The 21,930-nt window shown below is 38.1% G+C and overlaps 1 protein-coding gene across 1 annotated transcript in view; it reads right to left on the reverse strand.

Moving 5' to 3' along the window:
* Positions 1–21,930, reverse strand: part of TMPO (thymopoietin) — a 35,867-nt gene continuing 13,937 nt past the window's right edge. The window contains exons 4-11 of the mRNA XM_009321346.1: positions 13,367–13,493; positions 11,514–11,672; positions 9,872–9,972; positions 4,877–4,996; positions 4,676–4,771; positions 4,006–4,116; positions 2,640–2,734; positions 1–1,344 (exon numbers count right to left, since the gene is read on the reverse strand). Of these exons, the coding sequence (XP_009319621.1) occupies positions 1,053–1,344; positions 2,640–2,734; positions 4,006–4,116; positions 4,676–4,771; positions 4,877–4,996; positions 9,872–9,972; positions 11,514–11,672; positions 13,367–13,493 (1,101 nt within the window). The 3' untranslated portion in view covers positions 1–1,052. The remainder of the gene's footprint in view (positions 1,345–2,639; positions 2,735–4,005; positions 4,117–4,675; positions 4,772–4,876; positions 4,997–9,871; positions 9,973–11,513; positions 11,673–13,366; positions 13,494–21,930) is intronic.

A 21,930-nucleotide genomic window follows, 5' to 3' on the forward strand; every position in this document is an offset into this window, starting at 1 on the left:
TGCTTCCACTGAGAAAAATATTCAACTGCATGAAAGTAGTAAATCTCACCTTAGAAGATGAAACTGTAGCAGAAAATGCAGCAATGCCCTCTTCATACAAGAATAAAACTTCATATGGAATTTTCACGCTTTGAGAATACTTCTCTACATGAATATTCAAAGATAATCACAGAAAGCTGTATTGGAAAGACCTCTCTTTTTTAAAAAAAAAAAAAAGACCACTGCTAAAGTCAGAATTTAGACTACTTCAGATAACAATCTTGACCCAAAAAAGTATTTTAGTAGCAAATTATATTGATGCAATTTTTATTTTCCACACATATTACTAATAAATAAGTTTCTCTAAGACATCTCTTGCCAATTAGATTTGTATTCAGCTCCTACAACACTGTAAGCACTAAAATGAAGGGATACATTTAAATGATGTTACGCTTAAACGGAGTTACTAATATGATACTAAGACTTTTACAGAAATGCAAACAGTTTTACAGTTACATTTACTAAAAAGTTACAGTAATCTACAGAAAAGGTTGTCGTACTCTCCCTACATCCTAAAAGATCAAATTCAGTTACATTGTTACTGAAAAAAATGCATAGAAAGATGCATTTCCCTTTATCACTTGTGTTAAAATCCTCCTCCACAATAATCTATAGAGACAAAAGTACAACTTCTTTTCTGTACAAAGGAAAAGCTTTAAAAACACAGCTTCACATTTTACTACATTTTTGCCCTTCTCAGCTTCCAAGTTCTTGCAAAAACAAATATACAGTTTCTCAAAAACGAATTTAAAGGATGTCCACATTAAAAAAATAAAGCCTACAAAAAGTTCAAAGATCTAAAAAAATGTTACTCCTATGGCAAAGTGATCTCCTACTAGTCCAAAGTCCAGAAAGTTACCGATGTCCGTTTAATATTATCTTGCTTCATTTATCCAATTTATCAGGTTCCAATCACATTATTTGTAAGAAGTCCTTGAGCCGATAAGAGGGCAGAAGAGTTCTCTAGAATTAAAAACAGGAGATCAAATCAGGTGTGCCTTTCAGAAAGATACTCATTTGGCACCGGCCTCAGAGACAGTATTCATATACTTAGAGAAAGGATTTCCTTGATTAGTTTCCATAGACTGATAAACCAAAACCAAGAAGACCGAAACAACAACAACGAGAAGAATTTTTATCCACAGGGGAATGGAGCGTTCTTTTTTTGTTGGTGGTTTCTCTGACTTGATGTCAGTTGAGGTACCATATTTTGGAGCATACTTAGAGAAACTGTCTTCCATTCTGAAGTCACTGTGCTCTATAGGCCGGCTAGCAGCTCCTTTGATTGGTCTACGGCAGCTAGCACTGTCAATTAAAAAAAAAAATTAAAATATTGCATATTTAAAAGAGCAATCTAATATATACAGGAAAATTTTAGTATAATTGAAGAACTAAAAATCATTTCTAGTGAATGCAGTACCTGAAATATCTGTCTCTTGAACTCTAGCATGGCTATCATTACTGTTTTTAAAGTTAGTTCAGTGTTCAAACAAACACCCCTTAAAAAACCCTCAAATGCCACTTTATTTCACCCTATCCACATAATCAATGGATCATAACTGGCAGTAAAACTCTAGGAAGTATCTCTTTCTGTCTGCATCTTTAACGATCACTTACGCAGCCCCACTGGGATTTCTAAACCTAAGATTGTCCCTGGCCATTAAAATATCTACTGATGGCTAAGCCAATACACAGAGCCAGAAGGCAAAGCAGTAAGGGTTAAAAAACCCACATACATTGCCAAGTCCTTATATACAAGGAGTACACGTGCATGATTTTTATTTTTAAAAAGTGGCATAAGTTTAACTAGACTGATAGACCTCAAAACAAGAGAGAACAAAGCTGAGTGGTGAGCAGATATGCCACAGTAGTAGTAACTGGTACCATACATTCTCCTTATGGTAAGACTTTATGCAATTGCAGTTTAAATTGAAGCTATAATTAACATGTTGGAAACATAGGAGTTGATTTCACACCTTAACACAGGGAAACTTTTCCTCATATTCTCTAAATAGGACAAAGTTTTGTGAATTGCTTAATTATCCAGAGGGTTGTTTCAATTTTTGTTTAAATACAAAGTTGCAAAGAAAAATGTAATAGCCCTTCCTAAATGCCATGCTTATTCATGCTAAGAGTAATCTTTGACTACAACAGGACTGCTACTTAAAGGAAAAAGAAAATAGGGTATGTGAAAATTCTTTTTTGCTTTCAGAAAGAAAGCTCAAATCTATGCTGGGAGATCTTTCCTTAATTTAACAGCAGGCCTAAAGCAGTTGCATCTAGCCAAAAACTTAAATATTGTGAGCCATTACCACAGAGAAGCCCTTTCCATTTAACCTCCAGCATCCAGAAGTTCCAGTAATAATTCCTGCTACAGTAATATCCTGTCCTCCCACCCCCAATTTAAATAGAGAAGAGACTGTTTCGGCTAACAAAACCATGTATGTAGAACAGAAAAGATAGGTGATCATCTCAACTGTCATTGAGCCAGAGTGCAAAAACTGTTTCTCAGAAATCCAGCAATATAATCAAAAGATGCTTCTCAGCTTAAACAGGTTTACAAGAACTGAGAAATAACCCCCCATAAACATTAGTAATACCTAATTCCTGTAGGTGTTGATACTTCATAAGGGAACATTTCCTTAAGAATATCCCTTTCTGCTCTTCGTTCTTCTGTATGAGTTTTCTCCAGCACCTAGGAACCAAAAACAGTTATAGGCTTAACAGACCACAAAACAAAAAGCTCCTGCATAGCTATCTCAGTGACCATAACCATGTGCAATTTGTAAGAATGAACGAGTCACCCAGTGACATTCAAGAAGTTTACTTCTTGGGTTTTAGAAGTTAATTTAACCTTTGTTAGTGGCAGCTGTCTGGTCACTTTTGGTGTCTTAAAGCATTCAGTGCTCTCCTCAGTTTCCTTTAAGATAAAGAATACATTGTATAAATATAATACACCTGCCAGCCAATGATGCAGATGATCAAAAAACTTAACCATCACCTCTATCATGGCTGTGTTGAGCAGATCACAGGACTGGTTGTGGCCAACACGATTAAAAAAGCATTGATGTGGGCAATCTGTCTCTTCTTGCTGTAATAAACAATGCCACAGTACAGTAGAACACTAACTGAAAAAAAATTTAGGCAGTCTGAAATAGAATATCAAGTTTTCCCACAACCTTCTATTTGAGAACTAAGTCTACATTACAGTCACATTGTAAACAAATAAAGCAGCCCATTTCATAAGTCTCAGACCCACTGGTAGAATAGGCTTCACAAGTGTTGATACAAGTTTTATCTACAGTAACTACATGAAGCAATGAACTCCATTTAAATTCAGCCAAGCATTATCTTGTCATGTGAATTTCCACAATATTACAGTACTAAATTAATACATTACATATACTTGCAAGTGCTTTACAGTTCTCCAAAAGGTATATAATTCTGACAGCTTGAATAGGTTAACAGAACATAATTCTTTTACTTTCTTAGTAATTGACAGGAATCTACAGATGCTTTTTAAATTCAGGCTTTTGGTCTAAAGTAATCCTACTCTTTGATTCCCTACATTAAGGCACATTGTGGTTTTTCAGGATAGGCTGATTTACAAGATCAAAGGTAGATAACCCACAATTTTGCTCTGTCTTTGAGTTATTCAAAGAAATTAAAAGAAAAAAATCTACATTTTGTACAGAAAAATAGCAGCACAGGTAGAAATAACAAACCAAAACACATGGGGGGAGAGGGAGAAAAGCAGGATTTCCACACACACACCCAAACACCCAAATCTGAAAAGGGGAGATAAAGGTTAGTTTATATTCTCTCTTTTATGCTAGTCTATTTTGACTAGTGCCACCTCGGCAGTGACGTCCTCCACCCCCTTCTGTACTAATGAGTAAGCACATACACACAAGAATCTTGTTCACAGAGAATAAGCAATAGCAATCTAAGTTTTAATTTATTTACTTCAGCTGTCATCAATGGTTTCTCTGGTGTTCTTCTGGGCATGTCTGAGAGTTCACTGATTGACAGCGTAGGAGCTGCATGCTTGAAATTTCCAGGCACCCTATTGACAACCTGCCGAGATTCAAAATTGTTCAAACTCAGAATCAGCCAAAATACAAAATAAAAGCGAGAAGGGGGCAGAACCAAACAACAAAACCTTTATGTGCACTGCATATATGCATGTTAGGAGTTAACTCAAGAGGGTTACGTAACAGATACTCTGAAATAAGCACAGGAAACACATTGCTTATCATTCCAAGTAGTTTCTTTTAAGCCATTTAGAAACATAAAGGCTATTTAGTTTGCAAGAAAAGCCAAACTTAAAAGCAGATATTCTGCATGTACTTAAATAAATTAAGAAAGGATCTGAGCTTTTAAAGTGGTTCTACTCAACCCTCCCCCCCAAAAGACATTAGATGGGACCTAGGTGTCTACCTAGTCCCATCTCAAAGTGAACAGCATTAGGTACTAATACAGATACTGAATATGTGGTTTCAAAGACTACTGAATAGAAGACTGTTTTAAGGAAAGTAAGACTATGTTCAAAACAGAATGATTCTGTCAGTAAAGATATATTACAGAGGAATACCACTTCCATGATTTATTAAACATATTTACTAAGCATATTTACTAGGGTCTCGTTGCTTGCAGTCAATATAGTTTCAGCTATGGGAGTACTCTCTGTTATTACAGCATCATCTACAGGCAACTGTGCTGTAGCTTCCACCTGTTTTTTTAAAACAAACAAAAGAAAACAATTGAATAAAATAGCCACTGGGACCCTAACAGTGAGAAAAAAAAAGCTTGTCTATTATAATAAGCCTCTCATCACCCTTTTCCTTGGTGTTCTTCTTGACACTCTTGTAGACTCCCTAGAAAATGCCTGCAGAGGTCCACTTTTTGAAGATCCACTTGTCCAGACAGTCTCAGTAACTCCATCTTGAGAATAGGTCTATTCAAGCATCAAACACATGATCAAATACGTGAAAGCCAGCTCTCGACATTGGATACCCACAACCAAAAGCCAGAATCGCATGCATACTCCAGAAGCAGTGTGTCTACAATCCAAAACAAATTTGGATCCTAATACATTCAATAATGAATAGCTAGCTAGATTAGTAGTGTTGAACACAATACTTATGTCAGAGCACATTATTCTTCAAATACAGAACTGACTAGATAATGCCCAACAGTAAAAACTGATAATCTGCTCACTGCAATAATGTGAAATAACTAATGCTACAAGTAGTTACATCAGGTCATGGACAGCAGATACGCTACCTTTCAGGCCCATTATGTCACCTGCCTACACAAAAAAAATTAATCTATGAGCATAAGCAGAAAGCATCACCTTGTTCTCTACCCAGATTGGTGTCTATTCTCTCAAACAGAGATGGGAATAGTTTAGGCACAGCCACCTACGTTTCAACAGGAACTAATCTCCAGCCACAGGGGACAGGGGGAGATGTGTTATAATCTTAAGTTTCATACAGAGATGAAACTCACACAATTTTCACATAACAGCGGGTTTAAACGATCAAGTCTGACACAGAACTTTACAAATCTAAGTAACAACATTAAGTGCCAAACTTTCATAGCCATTAAGAAACACACATCATTCCCAATGCCTTAGTGCAAGTTTTATGCTCAAAGAAAAAATCCTCCTCAAAATTAATTCCAAACATAGACCTGGAGGGAAAGGGAGATGAGGGCCTGCTTCTTCTAGATTATATACAATGTTTTCCTTTTTATTTGGTTAAGTTTAAAAATAAAAATTATTACTTTGTTAATACTGAAGTCTTTGCACATTAACACCGCATGCATTGATGTATTACCAAGTTACACTCAGTGCTGATGGAAGTTATACAGACTGGTGCAACTGTCAATTACAGGTCTAACAGCAGAAATAACTGCACTGGAACAGTATTAGCTCCAAAACAATGTGTTAAGAGAGCAGGCTGGAAAGTATTTATTTATCGAGAGGAAAAAAAAAAAGTCTAACAATGCTCTTATCCATTCCCCACTTGTATCTTCAAAGTTACTCCAGTGAAACTAGAAGCTGAGCAGCTTTATGATTCTTAATGTAAGTTCTGTATTACAGCTGCTACATAACCAGCAGAGGGAGCACAAGTGTTTCGCTTTACTCCAAAGTCACTAAAATACTTTGAAAACCAAGTGATGTATATCTATGATGTTTATTTATGCACAGGCCTCAAGTGCAAACAGATTCAGATGTTTTGTATAGAATTGTAGATTTCAGCCTAAGTCTCCAATATTCTTTTCAATTTAAACAGACTTCTGATGAAAGATCTCCCAACCCTTCTTTATATATTCACCAGACACTGGCTTCTCTTCCCTATTAAGAAAAGCTTAACCTGCAACCTTCAATCATGGCTCCCCACCTTACCCCCAAACACTTTCTATTTGAGAGGTGTTCTTCTTTAGAACCTTAGAGAAAAACAGTAATTTCAGAATTATTCCACTCAAAACACATTCCACTCAAGAAAGCAGTACGGCAATTCCCTTATCCTACTAATGGAGGGCTCCCCTGCCCCAGGCTGTTTGACTAGGAACTAGTTTTCTTCTAATGAAAAGTTAAAAGTACTTCAGTAAATAACAGCCTCTCTCCTTAGTTCTTCCGATGCTTGTCAGTCATGTGTTTTAAGTACCAAGTTTCAAGTTTTTTCTTGCATGAAAGTCTACGAAAAAAACAGTCTACTGCATAAGACCCATCCAGACTTCAGCAGAGCATATTCAACAGACAAAATTTAAAGAAAATTGTTGTCTACAGTTATAGTTATCGTTACTGTCAATTGAGCAGGCCTTGTCTGCTTATCCCACTAATATCTGAACTAAATAAACCCTGTTAGAATGTAATACTCATCTTTAGGTACACCAATACCCTGTATATAACCAGAGAAATTTACAGTGGTGTAGTACACAAGTACTATTCCGCATGTGCTTTTAACTGTCATATCACTCACGAGCAGTGAAGCTATAGATTATGCGTTTACCTCAGCTATCACTTACGAAGTTTTTTATTGAGTGAATGAAATTTTTTTGAATGAATTTTTATTGAGCACGTGAAATTTGTATGCCAGCAGCTGCAATGCTATATGTTTTATTTTTAAGAAGTCCAGCTATACAGGTAGTCAAAAAAATGCAGGGAGGAGTAGGAGAACACAGCACATGCAGAATGTCACTATACAAAGTCTTAAGGAGAGAGAGTAGCTCTACATTGCTAGGACTCCTTAACACTTAAGCTGTGTAGCCCGCCTCTTTCTGTCCAGTGCTATCTACTATGAGGCCTTCGGCTCAGTTTTGAACTCTAACTCTATATTCACATACCTGATTGGAAGGGGGCATTCAAATTAGGGTTTTCTTCCAACTTTTCCAGTTCACTATGAGGAGGCAATTAAGCACAAACAGCAGAGCTCAAATTCATCTAGCCCTCCACTGCTAACTGACTGGTAAGACCCATAAGCCTGCTCAACCTCCCCACCCAATTTCTTTTGCACCAGCCTGCTTAAAGACTATCTATTTGCACTCTTTTCTTAAGAGAATAGCAACATCCATCCATGCCAAATGACAATCCTTTCAGCTATGTACGTCTGGACTAAGGCTAGTGCTGGACAGGACCTAGAAGTGACTAACAAGTCTGCTCAGACCACACTACCAACCAATTCAGCCCCACCACTCTTCAGAGCCTCATAATCTTTGAGCCAATGCCACACAGTGCGTGACAGTTGCATATAATTCTGCAGAATGAGTATGGTCACTTGATACATCAGCTGCAAACTTAAGATCCAATTTCACAGGAAGAGGAAAAGAAACAGAAGATAACATCTTCCCTGTCTTCCACTTTTATTCTCAGCAAAATATATGACCACACATTTGCTAGCCAAAAACATTGTTGTTCTCGGCTTCAAGCAGCTGTAAATTTTTGCTGATGGTTTTTTTTGGTTTTTTTTTTTTTGTTTTTTTTTTTTTTAACCACAGCAGTCGGGTAAAAGGTTTAACAAGCTAGAGAGTTAAGCGTTTCTGAAGAATTTGGCATCGGTTTGAAATTAGATCTTTTTTGATTAATCTAAGTAATATTCCTTTGATTAACTACTGGTAATTAAAATATACAAGTCGCAAAATATTGCATCTATACTGCACATGTAAAAGATTGCAAGACAAAACACAGTAATGACCTAATGCTATTACAATGAAAGTGGATGACAAAAAAATTGAGTAAACACTCATCACTTGAAAATGCCACAAAAATACATCACTGTATCTCTTCCCTTTTATTCTGTAAGTGGGTTCCTGAAAACTAGGAAGCTTTGTTTGTTGATAGCTGAATTAAATACCTCTATTATACTGAGGCTGGCAGGGATTTCTGGGTGCATAGCAATTAAAAAAAAAAGTAATCCTTAAAATACAAGAACCTCAAGATTCAGATTCCCATTATAAAGACCATCATGAGCAGAAGTTGCCTGAATAAATTAAGGAATACTTTGTGTGTTGAACTGTGTGTTTTGATTTGTAGAAGTGAAATCTGTTCATCTTAAATCCAATTAAAAATAAGCAGAACTAGTTATGGATCTCCATAACTGTGTTGTATTATCCAAAGCTCACATAGCAGCGTGTTACCTGCTTGAAGATACATCCATAGCAAAAGCAAAAGCATGTTTATACATACATACACACTATCTAAATAGGAAGTATCTGGCATTTACCATACTATAAAGGAGTGAGAAAAGTCACTGATCTGCTAAAATACATCAAAGCTATTAACAGGTCAGATTTTGAGTCACTGAATGTTTTCTGTACAAGTCCTTTACTGTAGCACAAGTCCACTACTTCTTGGTCAGATGAATAACACTGTAAAGATCTTAAGTAACTTAAGCTGGGGAACAGGGTATTTAGTGACACTGTCACATCACAAGGACAGATCAGCCACCAACTACCGAATCCAGTATTCAGCCAGCAGTGTGAAAACCTGAGGTGCTTCTGTAAAATCCCTCTTTCACCAAGACAATAGAACTAATATTATTTAAAGGTAAAGGACAAGCGGTACATACAGTGAGATTTAAACTTGTTATTTATTATTTTTCTTCTTAAGAGAAGCTTTCTAACAAATTAATGTCTGCTCTAGTACTGCTGCTACAAGCATAGATGAGGAAAAAATATTATATGGATAGCTAGTGCATGTGTGTACACACAGTTCTATATATATAAATATAGGCATATACAGAAGAACATTACTTCATGTATTGTATTTAAATCACAGCCATTACACATATGTATTTAAATGCATACATGTATCTATAGATATCAAACCATATAGATAGAAATATGATGTATATGTATTTAAAAACATTTCCAAAAAAACAAACACAAAAAAACAAAACAAAAACCAACCGTTTTCTAAACTTTTTTTTTTTTTTTAAGAAACAGCTTCTTTTATTGAATCAAGTTGTTTACAAACATCCAACAGGATGATATCAGCCCATCTGACTTAAAAACCTACCGGGTTTCCAAAACTAAACATGTTAAGGTTGCCTGTTATTTTTCTCTAGTAGGTGCTACAGCAGCTGGCAAGTCAGACAAACAGCTTTTAGCAGACCGTAATTTTAGATGTTATCAGACAGGCTAAAAACAGCAGCTAGTTAATTCACAAGATTTTCATGCTGTATTAGTACAGGCTTTCTGAAAGAACTTTTAAAAAAATAGCATAGCTCACTTAGTCAAATGTGATTACGTTAAAAGTAGTAAGGTATTTAGTGAGCACATCACCTGCAGTTAGTAGCTATTCCAGATACCACTAAATTAAACATACCTGGTTGTGTTCAACAACTCTTCTTTGTTTGAGTGCTACTGGAGTCTTTGTCCTGGCTTTCAATGGTTCTCTCTTCTCAAGCCTCAGCTCAGTCTTCGAATCTGTAACCAGTTTTAATATAACTAGTTTCTATAATACTACTGGTTGTTGTACTAGTTTAAACCAATTGTATTTTAATAAAAATTCATTTTAAGAGGCAACATAACTCTGTTATGAGTTACCATTTTCTTAAAAAGTTGCAAGATACAGGCAAGTTTCTCCATTGAATGTAGAAGAACAAAGACTTTTGAACAATAACCTTAAAAATTATTTTAAAACACTGACCCCAGTATTGTCTTAAAACCCCTACATTTCAGACAAGCTTTGACCAATCCAGCAGTTCCATTTAGAAACCGGTATCAAGTTGCAATTGCTTTAACCAAAGTACCATTATACTACTGATTGTAGTAACGGTATTGAAGCTTTTCAACATTGTTTAGGCCGTTAGTTTCGTTTCCTTTAAAATAGATCCTTTTATATAAAACTCCTTTTTGATGCAGAAGAAAGGTGAGTGGTTAGCAGTCATCTTACCAGTAAGAGGATGTATTATTTCCAACCCCTTTCTAAAATTCTAATAGCATTATACCAACATATATAGAGTTTATTCACAGAAAACTTTTTTTTGCTGGGGGGTGGGATGTGTTTGGTTTTGGTTCCCACCCCCAGTGTTTGAACAGTTTGGTAATTAGATGAAGCATATGTAAGTTTAAGGAGATAGCTGTCAGTTGTGACTGGGCTCTTGGCTGTCCTAAAAATAACTAAATAAATCTAACATCCCCCTCCCCACCTGAAAGTGCAAGAGATTAAAGTTCAAAAAAAGCCCAAATACGCAAGGGAGATCCATCAAGTTCCTAGTTGTATTTCAACCCTTTCTGTCCTGTCTCCATGGAAGTTCCTGTAAAAAAAAAAAAAAAAAAACCCACAACCAACCCCACCCCCAAAACCAAACCACAGAAAATAAGCATATTCTAACATTCCATTCAAGACACTCTTTAAAGTCTACACAGTTTTTACTTTTTGTAAGATGTATGATGGTGTGTTTTAGGTTGCACTTCCCCCACTCCTACACTTTGACATAAACTTGATATTAAAACTGCAAAAACCACACCCAAGACCAATCAATCAACCCCCCCCAAACTAAGTCCATAAGGAACAGAGCATAAAAGGGATTGAGTCATACATGAGACATTAAACAATATTAAAAAAGTACAGAAGTCTATTAAACATTGATACACTATCCCATAGCAAAGATAACTACTGTAAGCACCGTAAGACAAAATTGCACTTGCACTTAAAGATGAAGTGCAAACAGCACTGAACACTTCATATGCAGTTCTCCTACCTATCAGATTTACAGGCTCCAATCTGGGGAAAATGGACAAAAGGGAACAGTTTAGTAGCAAGAAGTTTCCTTTCCCAGAACAAGCACCTGGATCACTGTGCTAGTACTGCATGATCAAGTACATGACTCACATGGTCTACAGCAGTATCTTAAAGCCTCACCTAACAGCAAGATCACGCCCTCCTTAGATATTTCTTCTACTGCAAGTATTGCTGATGTATAATTTGAATAGTTCACATGCAAGTTCCACTTAAGTCTTACCTTCTTCATTGTCACTGTACTGGTCAGAATCATTACTTCCATTCTGTCTGGTGTTCTCAGCAGTTGAAGAAATTGCTGGGAGAGGCACAGGTGCCTTCAGTTCTGGACCTTGCTCCATCAGTTTCAACAGTTTTTTCTCATAAAGTTTCCTAGTAGTAGCTATAACAAGGAAGGATACAAGCTAAAGATACAGTTTTCATCTTTCCTGACTTGATTGCTAGAACTTACCTGTTATATATTCCCTAGGAATCTCTGAACGCATGTTTTTTATTTTTAATCTATCTGTATGGCCCAAAGCATATACCTCTAGGTATAGAACTATGTCTAAGGCTTCTAACTTTTTGGTTTAAGGGAATTCTTAAGATAGACTTAGACCTGTTAGTACACTGAAAGTTACAAGCATTTCTCTATGGAAAGGGAACTTACCAGCTTCTTAGATGTTTTGTTTCATATGCTGCAATACACGAGGAGTTATGCCCTCACAAAAAATTTAGTGAGACTGATATTGCAAGGGCAACAGTTTCCATGCAGATTCCACCATTATCCTCTTAATCCCTTCACCCTGGAATTAGCACCCCTTCCCACTTAGTTTAAGCTTTGCCCTGTTGGCAAATTCATTCCAATAAGCATCAGAGGTGTTGCAAGTAAGCAGCAACATCAGAACTTCTGTTTGCTGCGTCTAGCCATCAGGCTGCAACACTTGATCTAAGAGAACAGCTGTTTAAAAGGTATCAAGTCTAGCACATACTTCCATGTCAGGACTGTGCTGGCAAAAATCTGCAGAGGTGACTGGTGCCTGAGCTGTTAGCTGCAGAAAACTCTAACCTTAGAAGATTTCAGGTAAGAGGAAGCCACCCTCAAAAAGAAGCGGCAGGCTCTCACAAGAAACAGAATCCATACCCTGTAAGAACTAAGGCTTTTACTTAGACCAAATTTGAACATCTTTCCAGTGAACTGCATCGGTACTTGAATTTTTCAGAAGACTTGAGCACTATCCAAGAAGAATAGGTTGAATGGGAAGGCATACAGAAACAGCTAACAGAAAATATTATGCATAAGACTTTAAATAGACACAGGACTCCAGGCTCTATCACTGACACTTCCATCCACCCAGGATTTCAAGAACATTCCACAGAAGGCTCAGCACACTACAGGCGACCATCTTTTTTTGAAGAGCTGTGAAATCAAAGTCCCTTGCCATTAGGCTAGGGCACAATCTGAAAGGCAAGGAGCTTTGATTCCTCATCACATATGAGTGCCCAAGGCAGGAGATTAAGCTGGGGTCAGGACTTCTCCTGATGTAGGTTAGCATGCAGGATAAAACACTAGGTTCAAGGGGACGTGTCCTGGTTTATATCCCAGCCAAAACCAGGACAGGCCAGAAAAAAAAATTAGCAAAGGAAAACATTACTGCACAACGCAGTGAGTAGGAAATGCTCTAGGGAAGGGAACTTCCCATGTTCTCATTCTGTTCTCAATGCTATTAGCTTATTATGTAAGATGTATTTTCTATTTAAGCAGGCCCCAGATCTCAACCTCTGTATTAGAAGACCTAATTACCCCAGCACTGAACTTTAACTAACAGTTATACAGCTTCAGAACAGAAGTTGAAACATCTCCAGCTGGCCTAGAACACAAGAGGAACAAACTGTGGACTTGCCTACACTGCAATGCTTCGAGTCTTCTCAATGTAAATAGTTCAATGAAAACATCTTAAGTGGGAAGTAGGATTGTAACAGTATTGGTACCAAACTTAATAAGCAACTGTATCAGAGAAGCTCAGAGTACTCAGAACTGAGGTTCAGTGAGAAATATGTTGAACGGATGAATATTTGCTAGTTCAGTTGACCTACCTACAATCGGGCCAGGATTTAGTCCATATTTCACAAGTTGCTCTTGAAGATCTTCATTACTCATCTCTGTTACATCTAGGTCATCCTTCTCCTCTGGCCTGGGTTTGTCAGTTTTCTTCGTGGCTTTCTGTGAGTGTGCAAGGAATAAACAAGAGACAGCATTTCCAGTTAATACAGAACACATTGGGTTTGTCAGTTTTCTTCGTGGCTTTCTGTGAGTGTGCAAGGAATAAACAAGAGACAGCATTTCCAGTTAATACAGAACACATTTTTCTTCTAAGGGAACAGGAAGATATGAGAGTCCTAAACGTACAAAACAAGAAAAGTAATTATATTGTCCCCATCCCTCCCACAGTAAGGCCTATGTGAAACACTTTAAACATTTAAAACTACTAAACAAACATGCACAACTTTCCTACTTACATAAGGAAATACCCATTACAAGCCTCCTCTATATTAAAAAAATAATCTTGCTCATTAGTCTGATCCTGTGTTTTAATTTGAAGTTCAAGTATACAACAGGAGACGATTTCTTGCCTATCACTAGAGAGGTAAGCTTCTAGCTGTTCCACCATCACTACTCTAAGCTACAAATACGTAGGTTCCATTGGCATTTCTTCACATTATTCTTCTACCTAGTAGGTCAGCACTTCTTCCTCTATTGACATGGAACAAGTTCTTCAGTACCCACACCCTCTGAACCAAGTTCCCAAAACCCCCATTCCTACTTATCCTGGTGTTCTCTGTAAGATTACATGATGTTACAAAGGGAGTGCAAGAAAGGCAAAACCAGAAACACCCTTACATTTTCAAAATCCTGCCTGTCTGCTCAGGCCGCTCCTACTGTAACACTAACAAATCCTAAACCCAACTCTGGCAACACTACTTGAACAGTTGGCAACACACCACTACCACATACAGATGGTTATCAAAATAATCTGCCAAGGCACTACTCCCAAATTAGCAGTTTCCGCTATATCCAAACAGAGTGATCATAACATTTGTTCAACTTGGGAAGCCTTTGTTACTACAATAGAGATTTCAAGCTCCAAGATCTGCAAGAGAGTGAGAAGGTAAGACAGAAAAAATATGCTTAGGATCTGCCTGCTCTCAACTAAGAAAGACCTTCATACTGCTTTGAAATAAGTCATGTTTGTATCTCAAAGTTGTAGGATATAAACAGATACAACTTCTACACTTAACATGTTTCTCAACTTGGTTGCCCAGAGGGCTTACCTGGGTTTTCTGATACTTACCAAAGACTAGAATTCCAAATACAAGTATGCTATAACACTCAGGCACAATTAAGAGGGTTTTTTTCTTATTGTCTTTAGTGAGATAGCACTAAGATGACTGACATGAGTCAACAGTATCTAGCCAGCTATTAATGCCAGTTCAATATTGGGTTTGCAGGCAAGCTTGGTCTTGCCTCAAGATATTTAAAAGCCATAGAGGGACTGTATGAGGATTTCTCAAATATAACCGACTCCCTAATTAAATTAGATTTTCCTCTAACTCCTGGATTGTGAAAAACCCAGCATGAAGAACTTAAAATCAGCTGTTGAAGAGTAACAGAATCTCCAAGAACTCATGCCGTTTCTTAATTCTAAGAAATAGACTCCAAGCAGTCTGAAGAAAGGACAGGATCACTAAAGTGGCAGATTTACCACTCATTTTATCAATCATTCCATTCCTTTATCACATAAAAACCTGATTAGTTTGTGAATCAACTGAGCCTACTTATCTAGTACACAGAAAACAACAACCTGCAGGTATAGGCGGCCTGTATTTACTTTTGAATGTGTTGGTCATAACACTATTTCAAGTTAAGTATCACATTAACAAGAACTTCAGTAGTCCAGAAAAAAATGCACTGAATATGAACTGTCCAAACAGTGGAAAAGAGTTCCAAAACACATGCTGGGTTTTCTTGTTGGGATCTGTTTAGACTATTGACAGCTCTGGTGTTTGCACACATCACCAAGCAGATTAACCAAGATGCTGCTTCCATATTTCAGAAGAACACAACTACCATGGTGCAGGAAATCAACATTCCAATGGCACTTTAAAGAAACCGGAAACTTAATGTAATGTATCTCTGCCTTTGTATCACTTAGAGGCCACAGAAGAGACTATAACAATATATACCAGAAGAACTACTCAGCATTCCACTAGACATTTTAACAAAATCTTAACTACCAGAAATCTAACTGCAACTAATGAGTAATACAGTCCTCTAACGCAAGTAGACTCACATATCTCATAGTATCTTTGGTATTTTTTTCCCCTCCAAATACCATTTCACTTTTTCCTGCAGTATTACCACACATTGAGACCATCAGAATAGTCAGTTTCAGCAAAAGGGCAGGGAGGGGATGAAAAGTTGAAGGTAATCTGTCATATTCAATAATATGGCCAGATGTATTGATTACCTTGTGTTCGGTGGTCTTCAACTTTTACTTTTGAATACCTATTCTCCTTAAAGCAGAAGCAAATGACTTCACTCATACAAGTAGAAAGCTGCTATTTAACCACTCACTGGACCATAAGATCAGTCCCTAGAAGCATAAGGCAGGAAAGAAGAATTTCTCTTGTACTTTGGCTGTGGTATGGCAGCATTAACCTCAGCAACAACATTAGCTTTAATTACCACTCCTATTATAATATAAAGCACCACTACACTTTCTGTGCATCATCACAACTTACCCATGGGACTACCCTGAGACAGATCAAAAGAGCTAGCTTTAAAATTTATATTTGCAAATCAAAACAGAAAAAAACACACCCACATTTCCTGGTCTGGTGACTATTAGTAGAATTAAAGTTGTCTTACTGTGTTGCAGAGGTGAAGTGCATAAAATGAAATTGTGGCAAACTCAAGGATTTGCTGAAGTAAGGCGGTGCAGCTGACCACTTGCGTGTAATGTAAATATTCTTGCAAGCTACATCCAGACCAATAAATCCTTATCTGAAGACCTTTCAATTCCATCCAGAGCTAGCAGCATTAAAAAAATATTTCTAGTCATTGCCATTCTCCAGAAAACAGAAGATGGAAGAGGATTTGCATACTTCAGAGAGTTGTTCACGCCAAAGAGTGCGACAGGTACTGCCAATTTGGTAGTGGTATCTGTCAGGCTCAGTTTCAGATTAACTAGGACTCAACCCTTCAAACAAGTACTGAAGTGAACTATAAGCATGGGGATCCCACACAGCATTCTCAGTTCTAGGGCCACAGGAAAACAAGAGCATAAGAGAAGTTCACCTTCTCAGAGTGTCACCTCTCCACAGCAAAAAGCTTTCACCTCCTTTCACTAATGAGAGGAGCCAAAAATCCAAGTGATGAGAATTCAGGCGTAGAAGCTATCCTGTACCTCATCTTTGTCATTTCCGCTGAATAGAAATCCAACAGCCACAGACTAGTTTCAGACAAACTATGGCTACCTTTACTAGTTCTAGCACTACTCCACCAAACACAAGCATAAGTAACATCTTAAATAATATAACAGACAACTATGAGACACCACCAAAAGAAGCATTTTCAAATCCCAACTTAAATGGCACCTACATTCGGATATTCAAGGACTCTAATCCCAAACAGGTGCAGCTTCATCACTAGAAGCAGAAAGGCTCAGGGCTTCTTTACTATTTCTCTGAATGAGGTTAAGACAGGCTAAGAAAGCCCAAATCACGCCAACAGAATGCTCTTTAATTCTCCAGTTTGTACAGCGTCCTCTCTGGTAACAAATAACTGTATTTCTCTTAGGGGAGGAGAAGATAAGGAACTGCACATGCCAAGTATCAATAATAGACTTATATGGTGAAATACGGAGGTCTCTATTCCTCTTGCACTTTTTATTCTACCAAAAACATTTCCTGCAGTAGAGGTTTAGTTTTTTTTGAAAACCAAGTCCTACTGAACTTTTTAACCTCAAACGCCTCAAGACAATAGTTACCAAAAGCTACAGGACAGACAAAATAAACAATGGAAAGGAAATTATGCAGCAGTAATTCAGAGATACTGATACACTCAACTTTAAGAATTCTCTACCTTTTAACCTTAGTTAGTAAATGCCAGACTTAGAATTTCCAAGCCTATGTATGGTTACAGTCCTAAATTATAAGATTAGGGACCACTTAACCCTTCCACCCCCTCCTCCCCCCCAGACACTAAATTCCATGTTAGGTCAGTGAAGGGAATGTACCCACTCTGAAAACAGATGAATGCTGCATAATGAAGAGTTGTTTCCAGAGAACCTAAGTGAAAGAGTAAAAATTCACAACAAAAAACAACTCAAGAAACCAGACTAACAGATGGTCTCAAGGCTCAATCAACTGAACGCTGACCTGGAGATCTGGGTTGTGTATGTGCCCCTGCTCAATAACTGACATGCACTGCTAGACAAAAATTACTTCAACAGGATTATTTTATTTAAATATAACCGCTGTTATTACACCAGCACTCTAACAAGCATGCCTCCCTAGTTCATGAGTCTAGAACTGCAGAAAGTCTGAAGGTGCCGAACAGCGTGGCAGCACCTCACTGCAGCAGAAAAAAACCACCTCACCCCTACTGCCCACAGCTGTCACTCAGATAGCAGATGAGTGCCATTTAAAAGGCCCCAAAGGTGTATTCTGGGTCACATTTGTACAGCACATCGTAATTAAGAGATACAGCCACACAGGAAACACTGAATAGATCCTCTTCCTTCACTGGGTAGCATATATGCTTTACATTTTCTCACCTATCTGGGCATGCAGTTTCACCTTCCACACTCCTAATCTTCATAAACTACCAGCTTTACTATTACCTTCCCTTTTCCAACAGGGAAGGGATTGAAACCATACAGTTACCTCAGCTACAGATATTATTGCTACCACACCATTCTGACCATAGAGAGTTGAAACTAGCTCTTAATTTACTTGGCTACTTCATTAAAACAAAAAACCATCTTTACGCAATAGGTCTCTCCTATAACCTTTCAAAGGTTATAGAAGTTGTTAGGTTATAGAAGTTGTTAGGTTATAGAAGTTGTTAGGTTATAGAAGTTGTTAGGTTATAGAAGTTGTTAGGTTATCGAAGTTATAAGGTCATAGAAGTTCAAAGGACACCTTTCAAACAGGTCCTTCAGCTCCAGATGCTCTCATTATACCTTCATTAACAGAAGGGAGGAGACATCTGACTGATTTTTTTCAAATCACAACTTTAAAGGTAAAAAATATCACTCGGTGTTTTAAAAGAGATTCTTCCAGGACATGAAATGCACCAATACACTAAGTCATAAAAACCTACACATTCTGAGCTCTGAACAGCTCCTGTTTGGCAACAGTGTCAAGATGATATTTTTGGTATGTGCTTTAAAACAATGTTCCTAAAGAGGCAAAAATGCCATTTCATACTTATTTTTCCTTTGAGCTATCTGTCCTGATATTCAGCCCGTAACTAACCAGGACCAGGAGCATCCAGATGCAGATGGTTCCCCCTACAGCAAAAAGGTGTCTCACATACCAGCCACTGTCCTCACATACCACTATGCTAAATAGGCTTAGGAAAAAAAAAAAAAAAAGTTGCTCTACTAATGTTTTTGAGCTTGAGAAGCTGGCTCCTCCAGACAATATTATCAGACTGAGACCCAAACAAGCATGATTTTAAAAGCTTTTCCTTTCCTGGTAAGAGTATATAGCCAAAATGAGCCCTCCCCCCGCAAAAAAAAAAAAAAAAGAAGTATTACATCTCGAGACTTGGCCATATTTAAAATGATACTTTCAAATATGTCACAGGAAAGCTCTTTTAAAAAAAAAGATTCACTAACATTTAATCTTACTTTGATTTAGTGAATTTTATGTATTTGACAGTATTTGAAGTCATCTTCTACAAAGCAGACTGCACTTCATGCAATAGGAGGGGGTTTTGCTGCATCAAATGACAAAGCATAAAAATGCTGTCTGAGTTTCACTGAGGGGAGATAAGATCTTACTACAGTAAAATAGTTTAGTTTTTAGCAGTTTTTTGGCATCTAAAGTTAACTACCTAAAGAGTTTGCTGTTCCAAAGCATGACGGTTTCAGGGGCTGAAAACAACGTGGTCATAACAAAACCCCTATAAGCTTTGATCTGCTCATACATGCATCTTAATCATCTGTATGTTCACTCCTGTATCAGAATAAAAGACAGGTCAAAATAAACCCACATGAATATAAATGAAACAGCAGCAGCATCACTATGGATGCATGACACTTGTCTCACAATACAGCAACTTTACATCACTAGCACATTAAGGTTTTTATTTTTCTGAGAGGTATAGTTTGGATGTAGTATTGATAGAGCTGTGCTGGAAGAGTAATGGATTTAAAAGACATAATTTGTAGTAGAATTAAAACTATGGGGTTTTGTCTCACTGCTGCACAGCTTTTATCAATAGCAAATGTGCACCTAAATGCATTATCAAATGCCCAGAACTTAGAAAAAAGAACACTAAAATGACAGTGTAGACAGTTTATAATTACTAATGACTACAGCAATGTCAAAACATTAACTGTCAGTATCAAGAGACCTGGTTTAGCTTTACTGCCTTTTCAATGACTGCGACATGGATATTCAGCGTATACTCCTTTGAACTTGTTTCTCATACCCATTTTAAGAAAAAACACTGCTCTCCCTCCCCTTCAGCATCCGTAAGTCAGCTGACGGATGGAGTAAGGTACCGATTCAAACACAACAGGAGTACCCGCCAGTCCCCCCCCAAATGGAGACCCCCAACCGTGCCCCCTCCCGGCCAGCCCTGCCCGCCCCGCCGGCAGCCCTGCCCCTCACCCCGGCAGCAGGGCCGTACCCGCTCCCCCACGCTGCTCCAAGCCCCGGTCACCTCTACGCAGACACAAGCGCTCCAACCCCCACCGGCTGCAGGCTCAGAGAGGGTTATAATAGCCCTTTGCACTTACTAAAGGGAAGTGCAGCGGATGTTCATCCAGAGCAGGATGGGCGCTCAGTGACCAGCAAAATCCCTCCAGTGACTGACAACTCAGGACCACCTTCACTCAGGCCGACGTGGTATCCCGATTACAATCAATTTTTCACGCTAAAAGCCATATTAAACTATATGTTTTGTACATCTTTGATAGCCTATGCCCATAAAGTAAGGGCGGACTGCTTTTTGACTGTGATCCCGATCCTTTCGGAGGACTTGAGCAACCGAGACGATTGCTCACTCAGGGCGTTTGGACTTCAGCAGGCAGGCACACAAAAAAGTTAAGCACTCCCAACCGTTGTGTCGGCATTGCTGCTGAACAAGCACAGACTTAAGAAGGAGATTACACCTCTCGCTTGTGTTGCTCTCCTCTATTCACAAGTACCCATTTCTTCGCTCCAAGAGTGATTCTGGCCCTTTTCTACCTCTCCCTCTGTGCATCCAGCATGCATTCATTCATCCCAGCAGTGGCAGTGGGTCTTCATTCCCAAGTCATTCCCCCAAAAATGTGGTGGTGTTTTTTAAAGATTCGTATCATATTAAGCTATATCCAAAAAAAACCCCCAAAAATAAGGAATAGCAGAAAGCACAGTGGGACAGAACCCTCCAAAATGCAAAGCTATTTAAGTGCTCTTTCAAATGTTTTTACAAGTTAATACTAGCCTTGACTGAGTCACCTGGATTGAAGAGACTTTTTGCAATGTCCAAGTTAAGCAGTATTCAAGTTTTTAGAGTGATACAGGGAACACAGAATAAAGCAGTCCAATTCTTTTAATCCCATAGAAGATACCTTTGTAATATAGTAAGGTATTTTGGTGTTCTAGAAACATTAAGCAGCTGATTGCCTAACAGTTTGAAACAGCTGGTTTACACCCCCCCAACGTACACAAACTAATACTACAATTTCTAAGACCTGTAATATACAATAAAACAGAATTAATAAAGCATTGCAATTTTGTTACTCAGATCTCCACCTAACAACAGAAAAGACCCATGTTATTACACCAGTACATGTTACAAAGTACTTTTATTCACCCAATGCAAATTGTTTTCTGGTCCTTTTAAACATACACATAAAAGAAATACTTGAGATAAAACAATGAAATTACACAGAGGAGTAAAAGACAGAGGTTGCTGAATCCACCTTTGTTTCCAGAGCCTACAAAGTGACTTACAGGAAATACGGGATTCCTTTATTTTATTCCTCCTTTACGTAATGCCTTGCAGTCCCAGCTTCCTCCCTTTGCCCCTTATTTCTAGTTTCTTCTCTTTCAGAGGTTTGGGTGCTTTCCCTCCTGCCCTTGCTTAATCTTATCAAGATATTTGGCTTTGTTTCCATACCAGAATCCCACTCCTCTGGATGTCAGACTTCCTTCACTCTGCCTCTCCCTTCCAACTGTTTTGGGGGCAAGTCACTCTGGAGACCTGTGCATTACTCTTTTGGAAGGAGAGCAGATCGGACAAGCACCCTTATGCCAGAAGACGCTAACAGGGACAACAGCGACTCAAGCTACAAGCAGTTTCAGAACTACCTAAGCTGCACTAAGCAGACAACAAGCATACAAGTCAACTCAGCTTTTTTTTTGGGGGGGGGGGGGGG

Source organism: Pygoscelis adeliae, unplaced genomic scaffold (assembly GCF_000699105.1).
Source record: "Pygoscelis adeliae isolate BGI_AS28 unplaced genomic scaffold, ASM69910v1 Scaffold232, whole genome shotgun sequence".
Taxonomy (NCBI): Eukaryota; Metazoa; Chordata; class Aves; order Sphenisciformes; family Spheniscidae; genus Pygoscelis; species Pygoscelis adeliae.